General features: G+C 44.5%; 1 protein-coding gene across 1 annotated transcript in view; it reads right to left on the bottom strand.

The window, feature by feature from the left end:
• LOC126416272 (peroxidase-like) overlaps positions 1-22,275 on the bottom strand; it is a 181,307-nt gene that overhangs the window by 60,219 nt on the left and 98,813 nt on the right. Inside the window, exon 7 of the mRNA XM_050083951.1 lies at positions 3,990-4,187. Within this exon, the coding sequence (XP_049939908.1) occupies positions 3,990-4,187 (198 nt within the window). The remainder of the gene's footprint in view (positions 1-3,989; positions 4,188-22,275) is intronic.

Below are 22,275 nucleotides of genomic sequence, written 5' to 3'. Positions count from 1 at the left end.
ACTTAACTGCTAAGGTCATAAGTCCCTAAGCTTACACACTACTTAACCTAAATTATCCTAAGGACAAACACACACACCCATGCCCGAGGGAGGACTCGAACCGCCGTCGGAACCAGCCGCACAATCCCTGACTGCGGTGCCTTAGACCGCTCGGCTAATCCCGCGCGGCAATTCGGTCTTAGCATATCCTGTTATCAGTACCTCGTCCTCTAAGATTTCGTTGACATTCTTTGCATGAAGCTGTTTTACGGCCGGCATTGCACTTCGTTGAGCCAAGATTGAATGTTTTGTATGCCTACTGTGGAGAGAACAGAATACCAAGATTACATCCGTTGCGACTCAAGAGCTAAGAAAATTGTATTTCATTGTTTTTTTGGATAGGGAATTTTATCAGTTTATTGCACAGGGCCATGAACTCGGTGCTCACGAGACTGAGTAAATTTCAGAGGGATTGATTTCATTATAAGCGTTACATGCTGCTTTTCCAGATTAAGTTGTTTAATTTTTCTTTGGATTACAATAAAACTGATTAAGCACACCATTTTGTCAACAGCACATCACTCAGTAAATTTGGATAACACAAAGTTATATTATTAAAGAGAGTTACAAGTTTTATTAATGAGGGAGTTTGCGTAATCCCTTTTAAGGTTTCGTCAATGAAATAATGAGTAATGAGTGCTGTCGACAGGAAAGCTTAAGCTGATTCCATTTTTCTAGGTTTTCAGAAGTTTTTGTCACCGCTCCTCACCAATGTTCTCTATAGAAATTGCGTGGCCACAGAGTGTCGTCTTAGTTGTTCGAGTGCGAGTGGATTCGTGATTTCCTGTCACAAAGGTCACACTTCGGAGTAATGGGCTGGAAATCACACAGTGAAATAGAAATGACATCTGGGGTTCTCCAAGAAGGTATTATAGGCCATATGCTATTCTTGAACCACGAGGTGCGTCTGAAAAGTTCGGTGAATGGTTACAGAAAATAAACCAGGCTTAAATACAAAATAGATTTACTGACTTTCAAAGTGATCACCATGAGCTGCAGCAAACTTCTGACATCGGTTGTAGCGCTGTTGGAAACTTACTGCGAACCACTCTGTGGAATCGCTCGTGGTCACGCTTTGCTGGAGATGGGCATCATTACAGGAGACGTGACGGGGTGCTACCAATACGATATGGGGACCAATCGACAGTCAGTGGCACAGTGTTCATCGTATTCTTCACTTTCCTCGAATAGAAATCATTACGGATTAAGTCGTTGTCTAAAAAGACAATCAACATCTTCTTGATTTTGGATTTTGTCAGCCGTCTTTTTATGAGAGGCGGGGAAGACGATGAACACCACGCCACTCACTGTCGCTTGGTCGCCAGATCGTATTAGTAGTACCCGGTCCCATTTCTTGTAATGATGCGGATATTTCAAAATGCGTGGCCGCGGTGCTTCGAGCGGTTGCACAGAAAGCGTTTTGCTAACAGTTTGCAACAGAAATACAATCGGTGTCAGAAGTGTACTGTAATTAACGATGATTCTTTTGAAGGCCACTAAAGGCGTTTTGTTTTTAGTTTTTGGTTCAAATGGCTCTGAGCACTATGGGACTTAACTTCTGAGGTCATCAGTCCCCTAGAACTGAGAACTACTTAAACCTAACTAACCTAAGGACATCACACACAGCCATGCCCGAGGCAGGATTCGAACCTGCGACCGTAGCGGTCGCGCGGTTACAGACTGTAGCGCCTAGAACCGCTCGGCCACTCCGACCGGCTTAGTTTTTGGTTCCTTTATTTTCTGCGACCATTTACGAAATTTTTCAGACACACCTTGTATATACATGATTTAGGGGACGATACGAGCAGTCCTCTAAGACTGTTTACAGATGATGCTATCGTTTACCGCCTAGTCAATTCGTCTGAATATCAAAATGGCTCTGAGCATTATGGGACTTAACTGCTGAGGTCATCAGTCCCCTAGAACTTAGAACAATTTAAACCTAACTAACCTAAGAATATGACACACATCCATGTCCGAGGCAGGATTCGAACCTGCGACCGTAGCGGTGGCGCGCTTCCAGACTGTAGCGCCTAGAGCCGCTCGGCCACCCCGGCCGGCGTCTGAATATCGATAGGAATTACAAAATGATTTACACAAGACATATGCATGATGCGAAAAGTGGCAACTGACGCTGAGCAATAAAAAGTAAGATCTGCTCCACACCAGTACTAAAAAAAAAAATAATAATTTTCGATTAGACGATAAATCACTCGAATTTAAAGAACGTCGATTCAACTAAATACCTAGGGATTACAATTACGGACAACTTGGAACGATCACATATATAATGTTGTGGGGCAGGCGAACCAAAGACTGAGTTTTATTGGCAGAACGCTCTGAAGATGCAACAGATCTACTAAAGGAACTACCCACATTACATTTTTTGTGTCCTTTTCTAGAGTATTGCTGCGTGCTATGGGATCATCACAGATACGAGTGAAGAAGCACACTGAAAAACTTCAAAGAAGAGCGGCTCGTATTTGTGTTATTGCGAAATAGCGGTGAGAGTGTTATGGATGTGAGACGCGATTTTTAGTGGCTGTCTTTAAAAGAAAAGCGTATTTCGCTGCAGCCAGATCTTTTCACGAAATTTCAATTACCAACTTTCTACCCCGAATGCGTAAATATTTCTTTGGCTCCCACCTACACAGGGAGAAGTGATCACGGACATAAGAGGAAACAGAGCTCCCACGGAAAAATGTAGGTGCTATTCGAGAGTATAGCGGTCATGAAAAGCCTGAAAGCGGTTCAAAGGACCTTGTTACGTAGGTACCTCTCTTAGGTGCTAGGTGTTTTAACTGCTTCGTCAGAATACATATATTAGCCCGCCCGATTAGCCGTGTAGTCTAACGCACGGCTTTCCAGACTGGGAAGGAGCGCCTGGTCCCCGGCACGAATCCGCCAGGCGGACTTGTGTCCAGGTCCGGTGAGCAGGGCAGTCTTTGGATGGTTTTTAGGCGGTTTTCCATCTGCCTCGGCGAATGCGAGTTGGTTCCCCTTGTTCTGCCTCAGCTACACTAGGTCGGCGATTTCTGCGTAAACAAGATCTTCACGTAGGCGTACATCCCCATTACTGTACCACGCAAACATAAGGGCTACACTTGTCTGGTGTGAGATGTTCCCTTGGGGGGGGGGGGGGGAGGGGGGAGGTGTCCACCGGGGACCGAACTGCACAATAACCCCGAAAGAGTGGTTTGGTGTGGGGAGGCGGAGGGGTGAAGTGGACTGCGGTAGTCGTCGTGGGGCTTGTGGACCACTGCGGCTGCGGCGGGGACGGAGCCTCTCCGTCGTTTCTAGGCTCCCGGTTAACATACAATACAATACCATTAATATATTGCAATAAAATTCGTCATAAACGGTTCATGACAATTTAAGAGAGAACAGTGAGGTCCGTAAGCACAACTCTAGAAGAAAATATAACCTTCACTACCCACTATTAAATCTGTCAGAGGTTCAGAAGCTGGTTCACTTTGCAGCCCAGTAACAAGAAACTTTAAATCCAACCTAACATAAAATCATTTGTCCTGCACAATTACTTCTACTCCGTGGACGAATTTCGATTTAAAAACTGTTGGCGCTCTTTTTTTTTCTAAAAGAGACTGAGTGAGAATAAAGAGTGAGACCGAGAGAGAGAGAGAGAGAGAGATACGAGTAGAGAAAGAGAGAAAGGAGCTACTTTTTCGTTTAGTTGCTTGAGTAGAACTAAAAATGACATGTGCTTATTAATGTTGCCACTAATCACTAGTGCATATTTTGTAAACTGACTCGTTCCACGTAATTTCGATAAAAGAATCGTGGAAACGATATGTGGAACATGTATATAACTAACTAACTAATCTTCTCCAAGCACTTAAATGTGAAATGCAAAGTCGTCATGTAGATGTAATAGTGTAGAGCTGCAGTAGACAGCTGTGTGACTGACAGCTGCCAGACCTGTTGCTACGCACCCAGTATGGGCGGCAGGTAGTGGGCGTACGAGATGTGCTGGTACTGGGCGATGAGTATGCGGCGGGCCTCCTGGAAGAGCCTCTCGTCGTCCCAGCGCGGGTTCAGCTCAGCCAGCCCCCTGGCCAGGCGGTTGTGCTCGCGGATCAGCACCGTGTGCAGCGAGGCCAGCTGCACGTTCTGGTTCAGCCGCAGGTCCGCTGCAACACGCGCACACAGACGACCGCGTTACGCTCTCGGCGAAGCAAATCAGCACGTCACACTTCCAGGCACACTAAAACATTGTGCCGCACGCAGACTCGAATCCGAACTCCAATTCATTCGGAAAACAATTTACACGAATTTCTTTCCAAACGAATTAGAGATAAATTACGGGTAGGGATACGGTTGCGGCTCCATTATGGCGTTTGAGACTATTACGACCGCACCATCGCAGACAGAGTCATGCGCTCCGAGGCGCCTCATCAATTTTTTCAGTGCCACATCTTTCAGTCGCTCCGTGTACTTAATGGTGGATCAAAGTCAAAGCGTTCCCACACACTTGAATTGATTGTAGGGGAACAGATGCAGGAATACTGCATCGTCGTCCTAGGCAACGTCCTAGTCGAAGTACGAGGGTGAGTCAAATGAAAACCTTAAATTTGTAATAACAAATCGAAATTTCGCGCCGTTATCCCGTAAGTTGGTAAGCGTGCTACAAAAAGTGTGCAGAATGGCCTGTAGGTGGCAGCATGGTGCAGATGCACACCTACCGTCGCAGTATCAGTATACAGACGGCCGCCCCACTTGTGACTTGCACCAGGGAAGAACAGCGTTCTGTTATTCGGTTTTTGCGTAGTGAAGGTGTGAAACCTATTGAAATTCATCGACGAATGAAGGTTCAGTACGGTGATGCATGTTTGTCACAGCAGCAAGTCTACGAATGGTGTAGGAAGTTCGCAAATGGTGTGACTTCAGTGGAAGATGCTTCTCATCCAGATCAGGCACAACGAGTTGTGACTTCGCAGAACATTCCAGCAGTTGAAGCCATAGTGAAGGGAAACCGTCGAGTGACACTGAATGACGTTGCAGCATGTTTACAGATTACTCATGGGTCAGCACACCACATTGCGCATGATGTGCTCCAGTTTCACAAAGTGTCTGCAAGATGGGTGCCACGGCAGCTGACTCCTGAAATGAGAGAACGACGTGTTGATCCTTGTGAAGAACTTCTTCGGCTCTTTGAACGAGAAGCTGATGGCTTCCTTGTAAGAATCGCTACTGGGTACGAAACCTGGGTTCATTTCCACCAACCGGATACGAAGAGAGCGAACTAGGAATGGCGCTATTCCTCATCACCAAAACCAAAGAAGTTTCGAACAGAACCATCAGCAGGGAAGGTTATGCTGACACTCTTTTGGGACGGAAAAGGCGTCATTTTGGAGAATTACATGCCTAGAGGGACCACTGTCACCAGTACATCATACACAGATCTCCTAAAAAATCATCTTCGGCTTGCAGTCAAATGAAAGCGACGTGGATTGTTGTCAGCAGGTGTCCTTTTGCAACATGACAATGCAAGGCCCCACACTGCCCGTCCAACAGTGGCAACAATCACAGACCTACATTTCGAGTGTCTTCCTCATCCACCATACTCACTAGAACTTGCCCCAAGTGATTTCCATATGTTTGGACCACTCAGAGACGCAATCGGAGGAAAGAAGTTCCGTTCTGATGAAGAGGTACGCCACACGGTGCATGAGTGGTTGAGCGGACTACCAAAAGTGTCTGGAACCGCAAGACCGCTACGGTCGCAGGTTCGAATCCTGCCTCGGGCATGGACGTTTGTGATGTCCTTAGGTTAGTTAGGTTTAACTAGTTCTAAGTTCTAGGGGACTAATGACCTGAGCAGTTGAGACCCATAGTGCTCAGAGCCATTTGAACTACCAAAAGAATTTTTTTCCAAAGGAATTTATGCACTTTGTAAGCACTGGAGGACTTGCATTGCGCGTGGGGGATTATGTTGAAAAGTGATACAGCTTTGTACCACTTCAGCACAATAAATAATATTTAAAAAAATATTTAAGATTTTCATTTGACTCACCCTCGTAGTTTGCCGTTGCCTTCCTCTGACTTGTGTGTGTGAGATCTGTGTCCTGTGGATGACTGTGATGAGTGGCTATACAGTGTAGTGTTGGGTTTCTATTGTTATGGATGAAGGGACAGGGTGAGACCGAGTGCTGGCACACAACCTGTTCCTTTCACGTAGCACCAATAAGGCTGCCGAGCTTAAGGTCGCCATCCGATGGATGGATCACCATCAACTGTGTCACACACTGAGGGGATTAAAGTCTTGGGACTGCGATATGCACATATAGAGATGACAGTAGTATCGCGTACACAAAGCACAAAAGGGCAGTCAACTGGCAGAGCTGTCATTTGCACTCAGGTGGTTTATGTGAAGAGGTTTCCGAAGTGATTATGACCGCACGACGGGAATTAACCAATTTAGAATAGATGGAGATGTACTAGATGTGTGGAACATTCCATTTCGAAATCGTTAGGAAAGTCGATTTTTCAAGGTCCACAGTATCAAGAGTGTGCCGAGAGTACCACATTTCAGGCATTACCTCTGATCACAGACAACACAGTGACCGACGACCGTCACTTAACTACCGAAAGCATTGACGTTTGCGTAGAGTTTCAGTGGAAATGGAAGTGAGCGTTTGGCGTCATTGGCCGGGAGGCCCCTTACGGGGTAGGTCCGGCCGCCGTGGTACAGGTCTTATTACATTCGACGCCACATTGGGCGACCTGCGAGCCGAGTGCAGATGAACTGATGATGAAGACCACACAGCACCCAGTCCCTGTGCGGAGAAAATCCCCGACCCAGCCGGGATTCGAACCCGGGCCCGTAGGACGGCAATCCGTCACGTTGACCACTCAGCTATCGGGGCGGACAGAGTTTTCAGTGCTAACAGACAGGCAACACTGCGAGAAATAACCACAGAAATTAATGTGGGACGTACGACGAACGTATCAGTAAGGACAGTGCGGTGAAATTTGGCATTAACGGGCAATGGCAGCAGAAGACCGACGCGAGTGCCTTTGCTAACAGCACCACTTCGCCTGCAGCGTTTCTTCTAGGCTCGTGGCCACATCGCTGGGGCCATAGATAAATGGAAAGCCGTCACCTGGTCGAAGGAGTGCCGATTTCAGGTGGTAAGAGCTGGTACGGTGAGAGTGTGGCGCAGACCCCACAAAGCCGTGGACCCAAGTTGTCAACAAGACAATGTGCAAGCTGTTGGTGTCTCCATAACGGTGTGGGCTGTGTTTACAGAGAATGGGCTGGGCCAACTCAGCCGATCATTCACTGGAAATGGTTATGTTCGTCTGCTTGGAGACCATATCCAGCCGTTCATAGACTTCATGTACCCAAACAACAATGCAACTTTTATAGATGACGTGCGCCATGACACTGGGTCATAACTGTTAGCGGTTGGTTTGAAGAACGTTATGGACAGTTAGTGCGATTGATTTGGCCACCAATATCACCCGACGTGAATCCCATTGACCATTAATGGTAAATAATGGAGAGGTGTGTTCGTTCACAAAATTCTGCACCGGCAACATTTTTGCACTTTTATATGGTTATAGAGACAGCATTCTCAATATTTCTGCAGGGGACTGCCAACGACTTGTTGAGCCCTTGCTATGGCAAGATGCTGCGCTACGGCGAGCAAAAGGAGATCTGACACGATATTACGAGGTATGCCACGACTATTGTCACGTCTTTCTATGCCTTCACTTCACAAGACGCTACGGAGAGGTTTGGCATTTAATCCACTATACTGGCACAAAGACTGGTGATGAGGTATTGTACGCCACCACCTCTTCTCTCGTTGATGAGCAAACACTAGCACTGAAGGGTTTCCACCACCAGTATTCGAATCGCTGTTTCTCCGAGTCGAGCGCCACTACACAAGCCTGAATTGAAGGCCTCGACTACGAAAGCGGGATACTGATGAGTGAAGTGGCGGCAAATGCAAATGGCTCTGAGCACTATGGGACTTAACTTCCGAGGTCATCAGTCCCCTGGAACTTTGAACTACTTAAACCTAACTAACCTAAGGACGTCACACACATACATGCCCGAGGGAGGATTCGAACCTGCGACCGTAGCGTTCGCTCGATTCCAGACTGTAGCGCCTAGAACCGCTCGGCCACCTGGGCCGGCTTGAGTGAAGTGGTAATGTTTTAGTTATACACGAGCTGTAGTCATAAAGTTTTAATTACGACCTCGAAAAAGTAAGGCTACACAATTAATATTTTGATTGTTTACTGGTACATTTCAGCAGTCCTGGCAAATACTGAAATCTCTGTGCCACAGTACCGTGGCACGTCGCTGGAGGAAGGAAAACAAAATGACGGATACCATGAAAGAGTGGAGTATCATACGGAAATTCGTTTTCGGCCGCAGCTGTGTCACGCAAATCCAGATGATTTTTTTAACCTCGTGGATTGTCTTGACACAGCTGTGACACTTCCGTCGCTGCGGAAAACGAATTTCCACAGGATACACCACTGTTTCAGTGGTCTCCGTTATTTTGTTTTGCGTCCTCTAGCAGCTTGCTACGGTACTCTGGCGCCGGGATTTCAGTGTTTGCCAGAGCTGCACGTATGTACCAATAAACAAACAAAATATTAATTACGTAGCTTCACTCTTTTGAGGTGATAATTAAATCTTCATGACCTTCCCTCCTGAAAAGTGACGCGCTGGCTCACAAGTAGCGATTGCCCACTGGGTGGGTGAGGGTGTTTATCAGCAGACTGCACGTTGAAATGAGAGGGCAGTGCAGTGACGTGCAGGACGGTCGTAGTGGTTCCTTGCCAGAACGTTTAGAGCCTGGAAAGCCACAGTCACAGTTATCAGTTTCATAAACCAACTGTTGTCGCTGCATGTTTTGCTAACGAAATCCGGCGATCAGCAGGTACTCCAGTTACCATGGGGACGTCACCAACAGTTTCTTAATGTTGATGTGTTCCTTCCTTACAAACAAGGGACTTGGCACAAACTATCGTTGTAACCCTGTAGTTAATAGGATTTGTAGATTTAGAGAATGCTTCCGACATGGTTGACTGGAACGTGGGCTCTTAAACCCTTATGGTAGCAGGTGTAAAACATAAGGAGCGGAAGCTTATCCACAGTTTGTAGGGAAACCAGACTGCCTTTTTAGGTGTCGAAGGACATGAAAGGGAAGCATTGGTTGAGAAGGGAGAGAGACAGGGTTGCAGCCTATCCTCGATATCATTCAATCTGTCCTCTGTTTCAGCCTATCCTCGATATCATTCAATCTGTCCTCTGAACAACCAGTAAAAGAAAGAAAGCGGATATGTGGAAAGGGAATCAAACTTTACGGTGAAGAACTAAAAGCTTTGACATTTCCCGGTGACATTGTAATTCTAACACAAAGGGAAATGACCTGGAAGAGCAGCTGAATGGAGTGGGCAATGTCTTGGAAAGATATTATCAGATGAACATAAAGAAAATAAAACGAAGCAATTGACTGTAGCCGAATTAAGTGAGACGGTGCTGAGGAAAATTAGATTTGGAGATGAGACACTAAAAGTAACATTTGGGCAGAAAAATAATTGACGATGGTCGAAACAGATAGAATATAGAATGCAGATTGGCAATTAGCAGGAATAGCTTACAGAAGAAGAGAAGTTTGTTAATTTTTAAAATACATTTAAAGGTTACAAAGTCTTTTCTGAAGGTATTTCTCTATAGCGTATCTTGTACAGAAGTAATTCGTTGACGACAGATACTACGGAGAAGAAGAGTACAGAAGCTTATGAAATGTGTTGCTGCAGGAGAACACTGAAGATTAGCTGGTTGGATCGAATAACTAATGAAGACGTACTGAATCGAACTGGGGAGTAAAGAAATTTATGGCGTAATATGATTAAAAAGAGGGTTCGACCGACAGGACACACTTTGAGCTTCAAAGAATCACCAATTCGCTGATTCAATTAGGTGTAGTTTGCAATAGTTATGCAGAAATGAAGAGACTTGCACGGAATAGAATAGCGTGCGGAGTTTTGTCAAACCGTCGGATGGAAGATCACAACAACAACAATAAACCTAATGAGTCTCTAATCATCGGGAGCTGCGTGGAGGCTAATATAGGCCGATGTTTCTGAGTGTCTTGTTGCCTGTTTCAAAGACCATTCCTAGATAAAGGGTTTTCTTATAAAGGCCTCCAAACATTCTGGAACCAGTTGCCTTCTGTTTTAGTCCTCAATTTTTATTTTCCATTACCGGTTTCGGATCGTCTGGCGATTCATCTTTGGGTAGTACATATTTACTGCATGCATGCAGCACTGTGGGGTCGTTCATCCGTGGCGAGATGTAAACAAGAAACATGTAAGTACAGAATGTGGCGGGATATATTCACATTATGAGATCTGTTTAGTGGAATCACTTACAGTTATAAGTGGCTATCGGTTTGTTCTTAGTGCACACATTATTCTGGGAAACATAACGAATGTTTTCCAGTGAAGTTAATTTTACAGCACTTCACGAACTTAGCCACAGCTATAGTATTGATTATTCGGAGAGTTTCTGTTATGGATATGTTGGTGTAGAGGTTAACAGTGTCAAGGGATGTAAACTTCGCTGTACTGCTTATTGTAATATCTATGATTCTATCAGTCAGCTCATTTTTTTTTTTTTTTTTCAAAGTAGTTGGTTGTAAATATCTACGATTTATAAGAACTTCATGAAGTATTTTAGTCATTTTTGATCCACTGCTGCTACTGAGTTGACTAATGAACATATAAGATGCCCTTGTTTGTGAATTGTGGACTATGATCTGGGATATGGAGTTGTAGCGTTCATTGTTATGCAGTGTTTGGTTCCTTGGATGTTACGAGAAAATTGTAGCTTTCCATCAGTTTTTTTCTTATTTTAGCTTGGTATTTTGGGGTAGAATCAGATTCTATTTTAATCAAAATATCCACGGGTGTACTGCCGGTCTACAGTGTCCAACGGGCACAATATTTCGGCGATCATACATGTCGCCATCATCAGGTGAACTGACGGACTGAGCTCCTGTGAACGTGCCGGTACGGCAATAAATATGCACCTTCTGATGATGAATCGCTAGGTGATTCGAAACCAGTAATAGGAAACAAACATTGAAGACTAACACAAAAAACGACTTGGTACATTAATTTCTGGAAACCTTTATTCATCACAGTCGCAGTGTTCCACGTCGATAATGGATAAAAGTTTTATTTTGTTATGTATCTGCAGGTAATGCTAGGCAACACCAAACAATTCAGTCAATTGAATTAAGGATATGCGCAGATGCTGTATCCTAGAGCACTGGTAACACCATGGGTTTAGGGCCGTACGAATATACACAAAGAGGGAGAACCACCCCGTCCGATAGTGTTGAACACTTTAAGTATGTAGCGCCAAGGCGACGCCACGACACCGGTGACAACATGGAAAAATTTCATCAAGTTAATTAAACAAGACAATATTTTCGTAAAATTTTTTGTAGGGAGCACATTGTGCTCATGTGGGAGCGATCTAGATGGTTGTAAAACAATAAACTGGTAGCCAAGATCGCAGGAATTCTTTTTATTCCATGATTACCGGTTTCGGCGAAACTAAGGCCGCCATCATCGGATCTTCGGACACATACAGGTTACAACATCAAGGCAAACAATGGTGATATTAATAGTCGCCTATAATACGCAGGCCTTACAAAATTATCGAAGTAGCACATCTCTCATGGACGCCTATATGCTACTCACGACAATTTTGTAAGGCCTACGTGTTATAGGCAGCTAATAATATCACCATTGTTTGCCCTAATGTTGTAACCTGTATGTGTCCTAAGATCCGATGATGGCAGCTTTAGTTTCGCCGAAACCGATAATCATGGAATAAAAAGAATTCCTGCGATCTTGACTACCAGTTTATTGTTTTACAAAAATTTTTTGTTTTACGTGTTTCATCTTTTCATGTCAATATGTATTTTATACGTATATAGTATTTCGATTTAGCCTCTGACCATTTGTATTCCTAGTGCTCCTGTTGTTTTCGTTTTGTTTATTAACTTACGTTGGCAGAACAATTAACTCTGGTAAATAGCAGTGTAAATTTTTTCCACAGCTTGTCTAAATCATTGTTAAATGCATATGTGTATATTTTTAAGAGTATTTGTCCCCCTACAACACTGATAATTGTTAATGTTGTAATATTGTTCTTCCATTTTTTCCTTTAAAATACGAAAACCTATTCTAAAATATATTACGTGCATGTTAATCACAGTTAGCTTCTAAAGTCCTCTGTTATAATTGTACCGCTACTATGTGATCAGTTTATGTTTTGTAACATACGTCAACTATTTGCCTTTTAAGTTGCTAAATGGCTGTATGTTGGCGAGAACCAAATAATTAAATAATCTTAACAGTAATAGACAGTGAGGAAAATGATACCATCCAGAGTAGCAAAAGTAGTAGCTGAAACGAGACACTGCCCAACGTCAGCCAGCTGCGATCAAATAAATCGTAATAGCACGTTTCGTTTCCATGTAAATAGAGCTCCATTACAGATTCAAGAGAAGGCAAAACCTAGTTGACAAACAAAATCTGAAAAAGTGAAAATGAGTGTAAGGAGAGCAATGAGAGAGGCGTTAAATGACTTTGAAAGTAAAAGTTTGTCAGTCGATCTGACTAAAAACGCTAAGACGTTTTGGTTTTACGTAAAATCGTAACTGGTTCGAAATCACCCCTTGAATCACTCAGTAATCGTACTGGCACCGAAAGGCAAGGTAACAAACAGAAGGCCCAAATACCGAATTCGGTTTTTCACCGCGGAAAATCTTAATACGGTCCCTTCATTCAATAATCGTACAAATGTCGAAATGGCAGATATTTAGATAATCGGTCGCGGAATAGAAAATCAGCTATAACCGCTTAGTAGTGGAAAGGCATCAGTACCAGATGAGATACCTGTAAGATTCTACAAAGATTATGCGAAAGTACTTGCTGCCCGTCTGCCAGCAGTTTATCGTAGTTCGCTCGAGCAACGAAGTGTATCTAGCGACTGAAAAAAAAGCGCAGGTCATTCCCGTTTTCAAGACGACTCGTATGAGAGATGAACATAACTATAGGCCATTAACGTTGACGTTAGTCTGTTGCAGAATTATGGTACATGTTTTATGCTCAAGAATTTGACGGTTTAGGAGAACGAAAATCTCGTCTATAAAAGTAAACATGGTTACTGCAAACAGAGATTTTTGCGAAACTCATCTCGCTCTGTTCCTTCATGAGATCTGTGGCGCCGTAGACAACGGCGCTCAGCTTGATGCCGTGTTCCTTGAGTTCAGGAAGACATTTGACTGGCGTTTACTGAAAAAATACGAGCTTATTCAGTATCGGTCCAAATTTGCAGGTAGATTCAAGACTTACTTGCAGACAGAACTCAACACATCGACCTTAACGGAACAAAAACGACAGACGTATAGATAATTTCCAGGGCACTTTAAGAAAGTGAGTAGAACTGTGACTGTTTACAGTGTATTTAAATGATCTAGCAGAAAGCTTCGAAAGCTCGTTAAGACTGTTCATATCTACATCTACATGGATACTCTGCAAATCACATTTAAGTGCCTGGCAGAGAGTTCATCGAACCATCTTCACAATTCTCTATTATTCCAATCTCGTATAGCGCGCGGAAAGAATGAACACCTATATCTTTCCGTACGAGCTCTGATTTCCCTTATTTTATCGTGGTGATCGTTCCTCCCTATGTAGGTCGGTGTCAACAAAATATTTTTGCATTCGGAGGAGAAAGTTGGTGATTGGAATTTCGTGAGAAGATTCCGTCGCAACGAAAAACGCATTTGTTTTAATGATTTCCAGCCCAAATCCTGTATCATTTCTGCCACACTCTCTCCCATATTTCGCGATAATACAAAACGTGCTGCCTTTCTTTCCACTTTTTCGATGTACTCCGTCAGTCCTATCTGGTATGGATCCCACACCGCGCAGCAGTATTCTAAAAGAGGACTCATTAGTAGGTCTGTTACATTTTCTAAGTGTCCTTCCAATAAAACCCAGTCTTTGCTTAGCCTTCCCCACAACATTTTCTATGTGTTTTTTCCAATTTAAGTTGTTCTTCATTGTAATACCTAGGTACTTAGTTGAATTTACGGCTTTTAGATTAGACTGATTTATCGTGTAACCGAAGTTTAACGAGTTGCTTTTATCACTCATGTGGATGACCTCACACTTTTCGTTAATTAGGGTCAACTGCCAATTTTCGCACCATTCAGATATTTTTTCTAAATCGTTTTGCAGTTTGTTTTGATCTTCTAATGACTTTATTAGTCGATAAACGACAGCGTCATCTGCAAACAACCTAAGACGGCTTCTCAGATTGTCTCCCAAATCGTTTATATAGATAAGGAACAGCAAAGGGCCTGTAACACTACCTTGGGGAACGCCTGAAATCACTCCTGTTTTATTCGATGACTTTCCGTCAATTACTACGAACTGTGACCTCTCTGACAGGAAATCGCAAATCCAGTCACATAACTGAGACGATATTACATAAGCAGGCAATTTCACTACGAGCCGCTTTTCTGGTACAGTGTGAAAAGCCTTCCGGAAATCCAAGAATACGGAATCGATGTGAAACCCCTTGTCAATAGCACTGAACACTTCATGTGAATAAAGAGCTAGAACAGATGATATTATGGTTCATAAGAAAGTAGAAACGCCAGAAGACAATATGAGTTTGTAGCACGACCTGCAGAGGATTTATGAACGTTACAGGCTCCGGCTATTGATCCTAAATGTAAATAAATGTAACGCACTAAGCTTACATAGAAAAAGAAATCCAGTAATGTACAAGTACACTACTGATGAAAAATTACTGAGGACTGTACCTGCCGTAAAATATCTAGGAGCAACTATAGAAAATGGCTCTGAGCACTATGGCACCTAACATCTGAGGTCATCAGTCCCCTAGAACTTAGAACTACTTAAACCTAACTAACCTAAGGAGATCACACACAGCCATGCCCGAGGCAGGATTCGAACCTGCGACCGTAGCGGTCACGCGCTTCCAGACTGAAACGCCTAGAACCGCTCGGCCACACCGGCCGGCAGCAACTATAGAGAGCGACCTTATGAGGAATGACTGCATAAAACGAATAGTAAGAAAAGCAGATGCCAGACCTAGAGCCATAGGAAGAATCTTAAGGAAACGTAACTCATCCATTGCAGAAGTGGCTTATAGGGCGCTTGTTCCAGTGATTCTTGAGTGTTGTTCATCAATATGGGATCCTTACCAGTTAAGACTGATACAGAGAAGGTCCAGTGAAGAGCGGGGCGATTCGGCACGAGGTCGTTTGGTCGGCACGAGAGCGTTACAGAGATACCTAACAAACTCCAGTGGCAGACGTCACGAAGCGGTTTACTATTGAAACTTCGAGAGAGCAATTCAAGGGGAAGAGTGGTACAACATATTACTTCCTCCCACGTACATCTCGCGAAATAGTCACGACCAAAAAATTATAGCTAATTCAGAGGCTTACCGACAATCATTCTTCCCAGGTTCTATTCGCGAGTGGAACAGGGTAGCGGGGATCAGTTAGCGGTACCAGAAGTACCTTCCGCTGGACATCGTCAGGTGGGTTGCAGAGTATTGAAGTAGATTTCCAGACAGGTTATAAAATCACCAAGTGATCACTTGTTGAGATGTTGCTACCCTTCGTTCCAAAGCAAAGACTGTCGTTACATAAACGGGAAGTGATAACGGCTGTCGTTCTGTTGACTAGAATTCCCGTGTGAACCTGCCAAAACAGTCGAGAGCTTCTGAACGACTGCTGGTTAGATTGAAGCACGCGCACCTAGTGCCAACGGAGCGGGAACTCCGCAGCCTCCTCAAGGTGACCGCCGCGCTCTCTGTGGGAATGAAAGGGCGTCGCTGATCCGGCAAGGAAGGGCAGCCGTATTTACGGTCCGGGGAACTCGAGAATATACGGAGAGACCGGCAAGACTCGTGGTAATTCCCAGTGCTGCGATTACAACACGGCGCGCCCTGTTTACAGCTTTACGGGCTCCTTGAATGATGCCGAGTAATCAACAAAACCGTCAGGGGGTCACGATTTGTGTGAAGGTCCGACAATAAAGCGTAGGATCCAAGCAAGCGGTCTCGGCCGCTCAGTGTTGCCATCAACAACAGGCTGCGCTGCCTGTGGATAGCGACCACTGGTAGATTCTGTACCGATATTTCCAAGCTTATAATTTTTCTTTGAAGTAGATGAGTCTGCTCTAAAAATACAATGGCTGGCAAAAAGAATGAAGCATCCAGAAGCCACTGCCGGTCGTCAATATGACTACGACTTGTGGCAAGCAGAACGGCCACCAGAATGCGTTATTGATGTTGATGTTTAGTGTTGTTTTCAGGACTGACAGGGCATACAAGGAGAGTGAACAGCTTCAGATATTAAATGATCACCGTGAAGAACACAGAGATGCTGCTTACTCGCGTCAGACAGCGTCATCAGTCCTGAGAGGGATTGAAAGGGGCGCCATTGTGGCTCTCCATTTGACCGGCTGGTCGAATAGGGCAATACCCAGATTTATGGGGCATTCAGATGTGACGATGACTCCATATTAGAACGTATGGGAATGTGTGAGCAGGCTTATTATTCGTCAAGATTGCGGTCAATCACATTGGACCATCACAGGGGAGGATCGCCTTATCTACATCTACATAGATACTATACAAGCCACCGTGTGGTGTATGGCGGAGGGTACCGCGTACCAATACTATTCATTTCCTTTCCTGTTCCATTCGCACATAGAGAGAGGGGCCTGTCTAAAAGCCTTCGTACGAGCCCTAAATTCTCGTATCTTTACTTTGTGGTTCTTACGCGAAAAGTACGCTGGCGGCAGTAGAATCGCTCTGCAGTCGGCCTCAAATGCCGATTTTCTAAATTTCCGCAAATAGTACCATGCGAAAAGAGCGTCGTCTTCCCACCAGCGTTTACCATTTGAGTTCACGAGGCATATCCGGAATACTTGCGTGCTTATGGAACCTACTGGTAACAAATCTGCCTGCACACCTCTGAGTTGCTCCGATGTTTTCCTCTAATCTTACTGCAACAGTACTCCAGAAAGGGTCGCACTAGCATTCTATAAGCCATCTCCTACATGGATGGGCAACATATCCCAAAATTCTTCCAATCATACGAAGTCGAGCACTCATTTTTCCTATTACCAACCTGACGTGCTCATTCCTTTTCATATCGCTTTGCAGTGCTATGCATAGACATTTAATCCATCTGATTGTGTCAAGTAGCACCCTACTAATGCTTTATTCGAACGTCACAGGTTTGGTTTTTCTATTCGTCTGCCTTAACTCTACTTTTTTTTTTTTTTTTGCTTTTAGAGATATCTGTCATTTAGCAAACCAATTAGAAATTTTGTTTAAGTCATCTTCTGTACTCTTCCAGACACTCAGCGACGATACCTTTCCATACATCACAGCGTCATCAGCAAACAGCAGCAAATTGCTGCCGTCTCTGTCCGTCAGATCATTTGTGTATGCAGGGCGAATTTCCTACAACTTGCATCGCAAATATTGCGGAAATGGAAAGTTCTATTGATGTGCCGTTTTCACGGAATGGACTGCTAGTCAGGGGCTCGTATTGTTAGCCAATAAACAGACCGTAATAATACTTAGAAAGTGTATTTTTTGTGCAAACATACGCTTTTTAAATGGAGAAATGCCTATTGACAATAACAAACTTAAAGTAGGGTAAATTAGAATGTCAGTGATGTTTCTTGCAGGACTCTAATGCCAGGCATTTACAAGCTCTCGTATTTTGAAAAGTTCCCACGCTGACATTTGTACAATACGTAGCACATACTAAGGAACAACACAAGTGCATATCTAGTTATGTGGAGTCTCACGAGTAAGAAGACAATTGACCGTCGCAGGCTGTGTTCAAAATGACCACTGACTGCGGAAATAAGCGCTTCCAGTCTGGTATGGAACGACTGGCGCATACGTGCTAGCATTGCAGCGGATATGACCGAGCAGGCTGCAGTAACATGTCATTGCATACTACAGGGAGCAGTTGGTATGTCCTTTTATAGAGCGTCTTTTAGCTTCCCCCACAGAAAAAAAACTCTACATGCGTCAAATTCGGGGAACGTGCCAGCCAAGGTACAGGTCCTCTGTGCCCAATACAACGATTTGGAAGCAATTCGTGAAGACACGCTGTAGTACTTCATGCACTATGGGGCTGCACAGCCACATGTTGGTGCAACAGGTTCCTCCTATTAAGCGGAGGAATGTCTTCTAGTATCCGTGGAAGATGATCGGTTAGGAGACTGCGATACTTGTGGGCGTTCAGTGTTCCGTCTAGGAAAAACGGGCCTATGAGCTATTAGTTCACTACCCCACACCACATATTTACATTACATGAACGCTGAGGTTCCACCCGACGAAGCCAAAGGTGACTGTCAGCAGATACATGATGTATCTGGAGTATCCTGTCTTAACGCTTATGACAAAAGTTAACACGATTCTCATAATCGTATCCATGCAGCTCTTGATAGAGAGAAATGTGATAGGGATGGAACCTATATCGATGGACAATGCATAGACATCTGCATGAACCATGCCACTTTGTCGTGCGGTTCCGCGGGCGCTAACGTGCGAATCAACTGTTACAACAGCAAGAACATTAATTTCCTCTCTTCCCCTCTCCTGTCGTCAGTTGTTTCTTTCTGTTACGTTGTTTAGGTGTTGCACTGCCACTCTCACGTAACTGTTTGAAGAGACTGATGAACAATTGCCAAGATGGTTGACGTCTATTGGGATACCTTGCCGCATACGCCGTACAAGGATGAACAGCATTCTTCCTACGCTCTCCGTACACCATGAACATGTATGCTTCTTGTGCATTGATAAATCCCATCGCCCAGTCACGACCTACTGCTTGGACTGTTACATGTAATTGACTGGCAAGTCGCAATGCTCTCACAGAACATACAAGCACACCGCAAACAAACAAACGAGTGTCGGTGCTGCAGATTTTCGAAATACGATATCTCGTAAACGATGCGCACTATAATCCTGCAGCAAATACCACTGACATTCTGCGTTCCCCTACTTTTAGTCTGTTAATGTCAACGGGCATTGTTACGTTTGAAAAAAAGTGTATGTTTGCACAAAATACACTTTCTAAGTCTTATTAGAATCTGTTTATTGGCTAAAAATACGAACCACTGACTGTCAATTCATTATGTAGCACTTCCCATTTTCGTAATATTTGCGGTAAAAGTTTTAGGTGATTCAGCCTGTATGGTCAGTAAGAGTGGTCCTATCACATTTCTTTGGGGCACTGTTAACAATAAGCTTGTCTCTGACGTACAGTCGCCGTCGAGGACAAGGAACTGGGTTCTATCACGTAAAAAGTCTTCGAGTGACTCACATATAAGGGAATCTGAACCGTATGCTCGGATCTTCGTCAAAAGGTTGCAGTGGGGCACCGTTTCAAACGCACTCCGGAAATGTAGGAATATGTAATCTGCCTGTTTACCTCCATCCATCGTTTGTAGCATATCACGTGAGAAAAGAGTATTCTGAGTTTTGCACGAGCGATGATTTCTAAATCCGTGCTGATTTGTGGACACAAACTTTTCTCTTTCAAGAAAATTTTTTACATTCAAACTCAAAATTTGTTCAAGAATTCTGCTGGAAACCGATGTTAAGGATATTGGTCTGCAATTACGTAGGTCAATTCTCTGGCCTTTCTTGTGTACACGAATCACGTGCGATTTTTTCCATTCGCTTGGGACTTTCCGCTGGGCGAGAGATTCGCGATAAATACAGGCTAGATAAGTGGCCAATGTTGCAGCGTACTACTCTCTGTAAAACCAAACTGGGATTCCATCTGGACCTGGCAGTTTATTTGTTTTCAGCTTTTACTCTGCGCCACGGATGCCTATTTCTGTGTCATCCACGTGGGAATCTGCACGACAGTCAAACGACGGTATGTTTGTACGATCCTCCTACGAGAATGGTTTCTTAAACGTGAAATTTTAAGACTTCTCCTTTCCTTCTGCTGTCTTTTATTGCATTCCCAGACTGGTTGAAAAGTAAGTGGATGAAGACCTTCGACGCACTTAATGAGTTTGGGTGCGATAGAATTTTTCGGGCTCTCAGTAAGACCTTTCGCTAAGGTTTGGTGGTGGAAGTTGTTGCAAACCGTTCTGTGCATCAAGTACAGCTTTTTGTCTGCCCCTGCCATCCGAGAACAAGTAATGGACCCCCCCGGATAATTTCGTGTTCTCCCACACTATTAGTCGGAGACTAGCAGAAGGCGGACTAGAGAATTGCTGACCCATGCCTATGCTGCCGGTAACGCGACCATACAAAAACAGCTGCGTTTGCAGGGGTGCCTTAATCGAGGTGCATTGACTGCTGATGAATGTCCTCGTACAGTGTTCAGCGATGAACCGCGGTTCTCCACTACCCCAGGTGACCATAGCGGGCGAGTATGGCGGGGACATGGAGAGACGTCCCATTCTTCAAATCTTTTGAAGAGGCGCAGCGATGTTACTCCTGGCGTGTCGGTATGGAAGGCCATAAGGTATGATTTCAGGTAACAGCTGGTAGTGAGTGATGGAACGCTCAAATGGCTCTGAGCACTATGGGACTTAACATCTGAGGTCATCAGTCCCCTAGAACTTAGAACTACTTAAACCTAATTAACGTAAGGACATCACACACATCCATGCCCGGGGCAGGATTCGAACCTGCGACCGTAGCGGTCGCGTGGTAGGGAACGCTCACGACACAATGATACGTCATGGGCATCGTGTGTCGTCATGTGTTACCTCCCATACGACAAAACTGTGGTTGAGCGTTGAAGCGCCCACTTCCAGAACGGGTAGGCCCGGCGGTCCCAGTTCGGATTTACGACGAGAGCCGGTGTGCCGGCCAGTCTGGATGATGGCTTCAGGCAGTTTCCTACATCACACTAGATTAATACCAGGCTGGAACACACGTCCCGCCTAAGATATACGTTACGAAAACAGTTACAACACTACGGTCGCAGGTTCGAATCCTACCTCGGGCTTGGATGTGTGTGATGTCCTTAGGGTAGTTAGGTTTAAGTAGTTCTAAGTTCTAGGGGACTGATGACCTCCGATGTTAAGTCCCATAGTGCTCAGAGCCATTTGAACCATTTTGAACTTGCATTTTACTCTAAACGCAAACATACGGGTTACAGTGATTCCGTCCTGGAGGGGGGCGGCGGGGAGTGAATAGGAGACTGATGGCATTAGATGTTTAGTATCCTTAAACGCATAGCGAGCTGCAGCGGCAACATTGTCGTGGTGCCATTTTTCGATAGGTTAATGCTCGTCTACCATAGCACTTGTTTCTATGACCTGACTGCATGATGGTAATGTTCTCGCGCGGCCAGCAAGATCCAAGATCTGTCCCAAATGTGGGCGACCAGTCCGGACATCATCTCCATTCAAGCACCAGTATCCAGGATATTAAGAACCAGTTGTGGGTCAACTTGCCTCATGAGAGGATACAACAGCTTTCTGGTATCCTTCCCAAACGAAACAGGGCCAGGGGAAGCGCAACGTCATACTGATAAGTAGTCTCATATTGATAAGTAGTTCTTCGTGAATTAGACTCGGTTCTGTAGTGATCGAAATATCACCATATGCCCTCTCACACCGTGAAGTTTCGTTTCATTTATTGTTCCCTTGCTGACAGCTTCATTTCATATTTTCAGGCAGTGTTTTAGAAACAAAATTGGTGCTTTGTAGCGAACCTTCTTGAAATTAAATCCATGAAAGAATTGGTACTTGAATCTTATACCGGCTGGTCACATTCCTATCTCCCCTCGTGCACACTGAACACATCTACATATCCTAGAATTATGCTATGCACTCTCCCTTACTACAACAATACTATTCTCTCGTCCGTTTTTCAGTCCTAACACGCTTCCACGTCTGTACCGACAGATTCTACCAACCCTAAACCTACACACATTCCATATCCTCCTCCCCCCCCCCCCCCCCCCCGAAAACTCCATCTCGACAATGTAATCTGGCCCTACATCCTATTTGCTATAACTCTATCCCTATCTGTCGCACCCCACATCAAGGTTCGTCCTTCCCTCTAAATCCTTTCCTGCTCCTTTCCTCTTCATACTCTGGCCCTGTCTCAACCTCTTATTACCT

The sequence above is a fragment of the Schistocerca serialis genome, chromosome 1, assembly GCF_023864345.2.
Source record: "Schistocerca serialis cubense isolate TAMUIC-IGC-003099 chromosome 1, iqSchSeri2.2, whole genome shotgun sequence".
Taxonomy (NCBI): domain Eukaryota; kingdom Metazoa; phylum Arthropoda; class Insecta; order Orthoptera; family Acrididae; genus Schistocerca; species Schistocerca serialis.
This window is presented reverse-complemented; position numbering and strand designations above follow the sequence as displayed.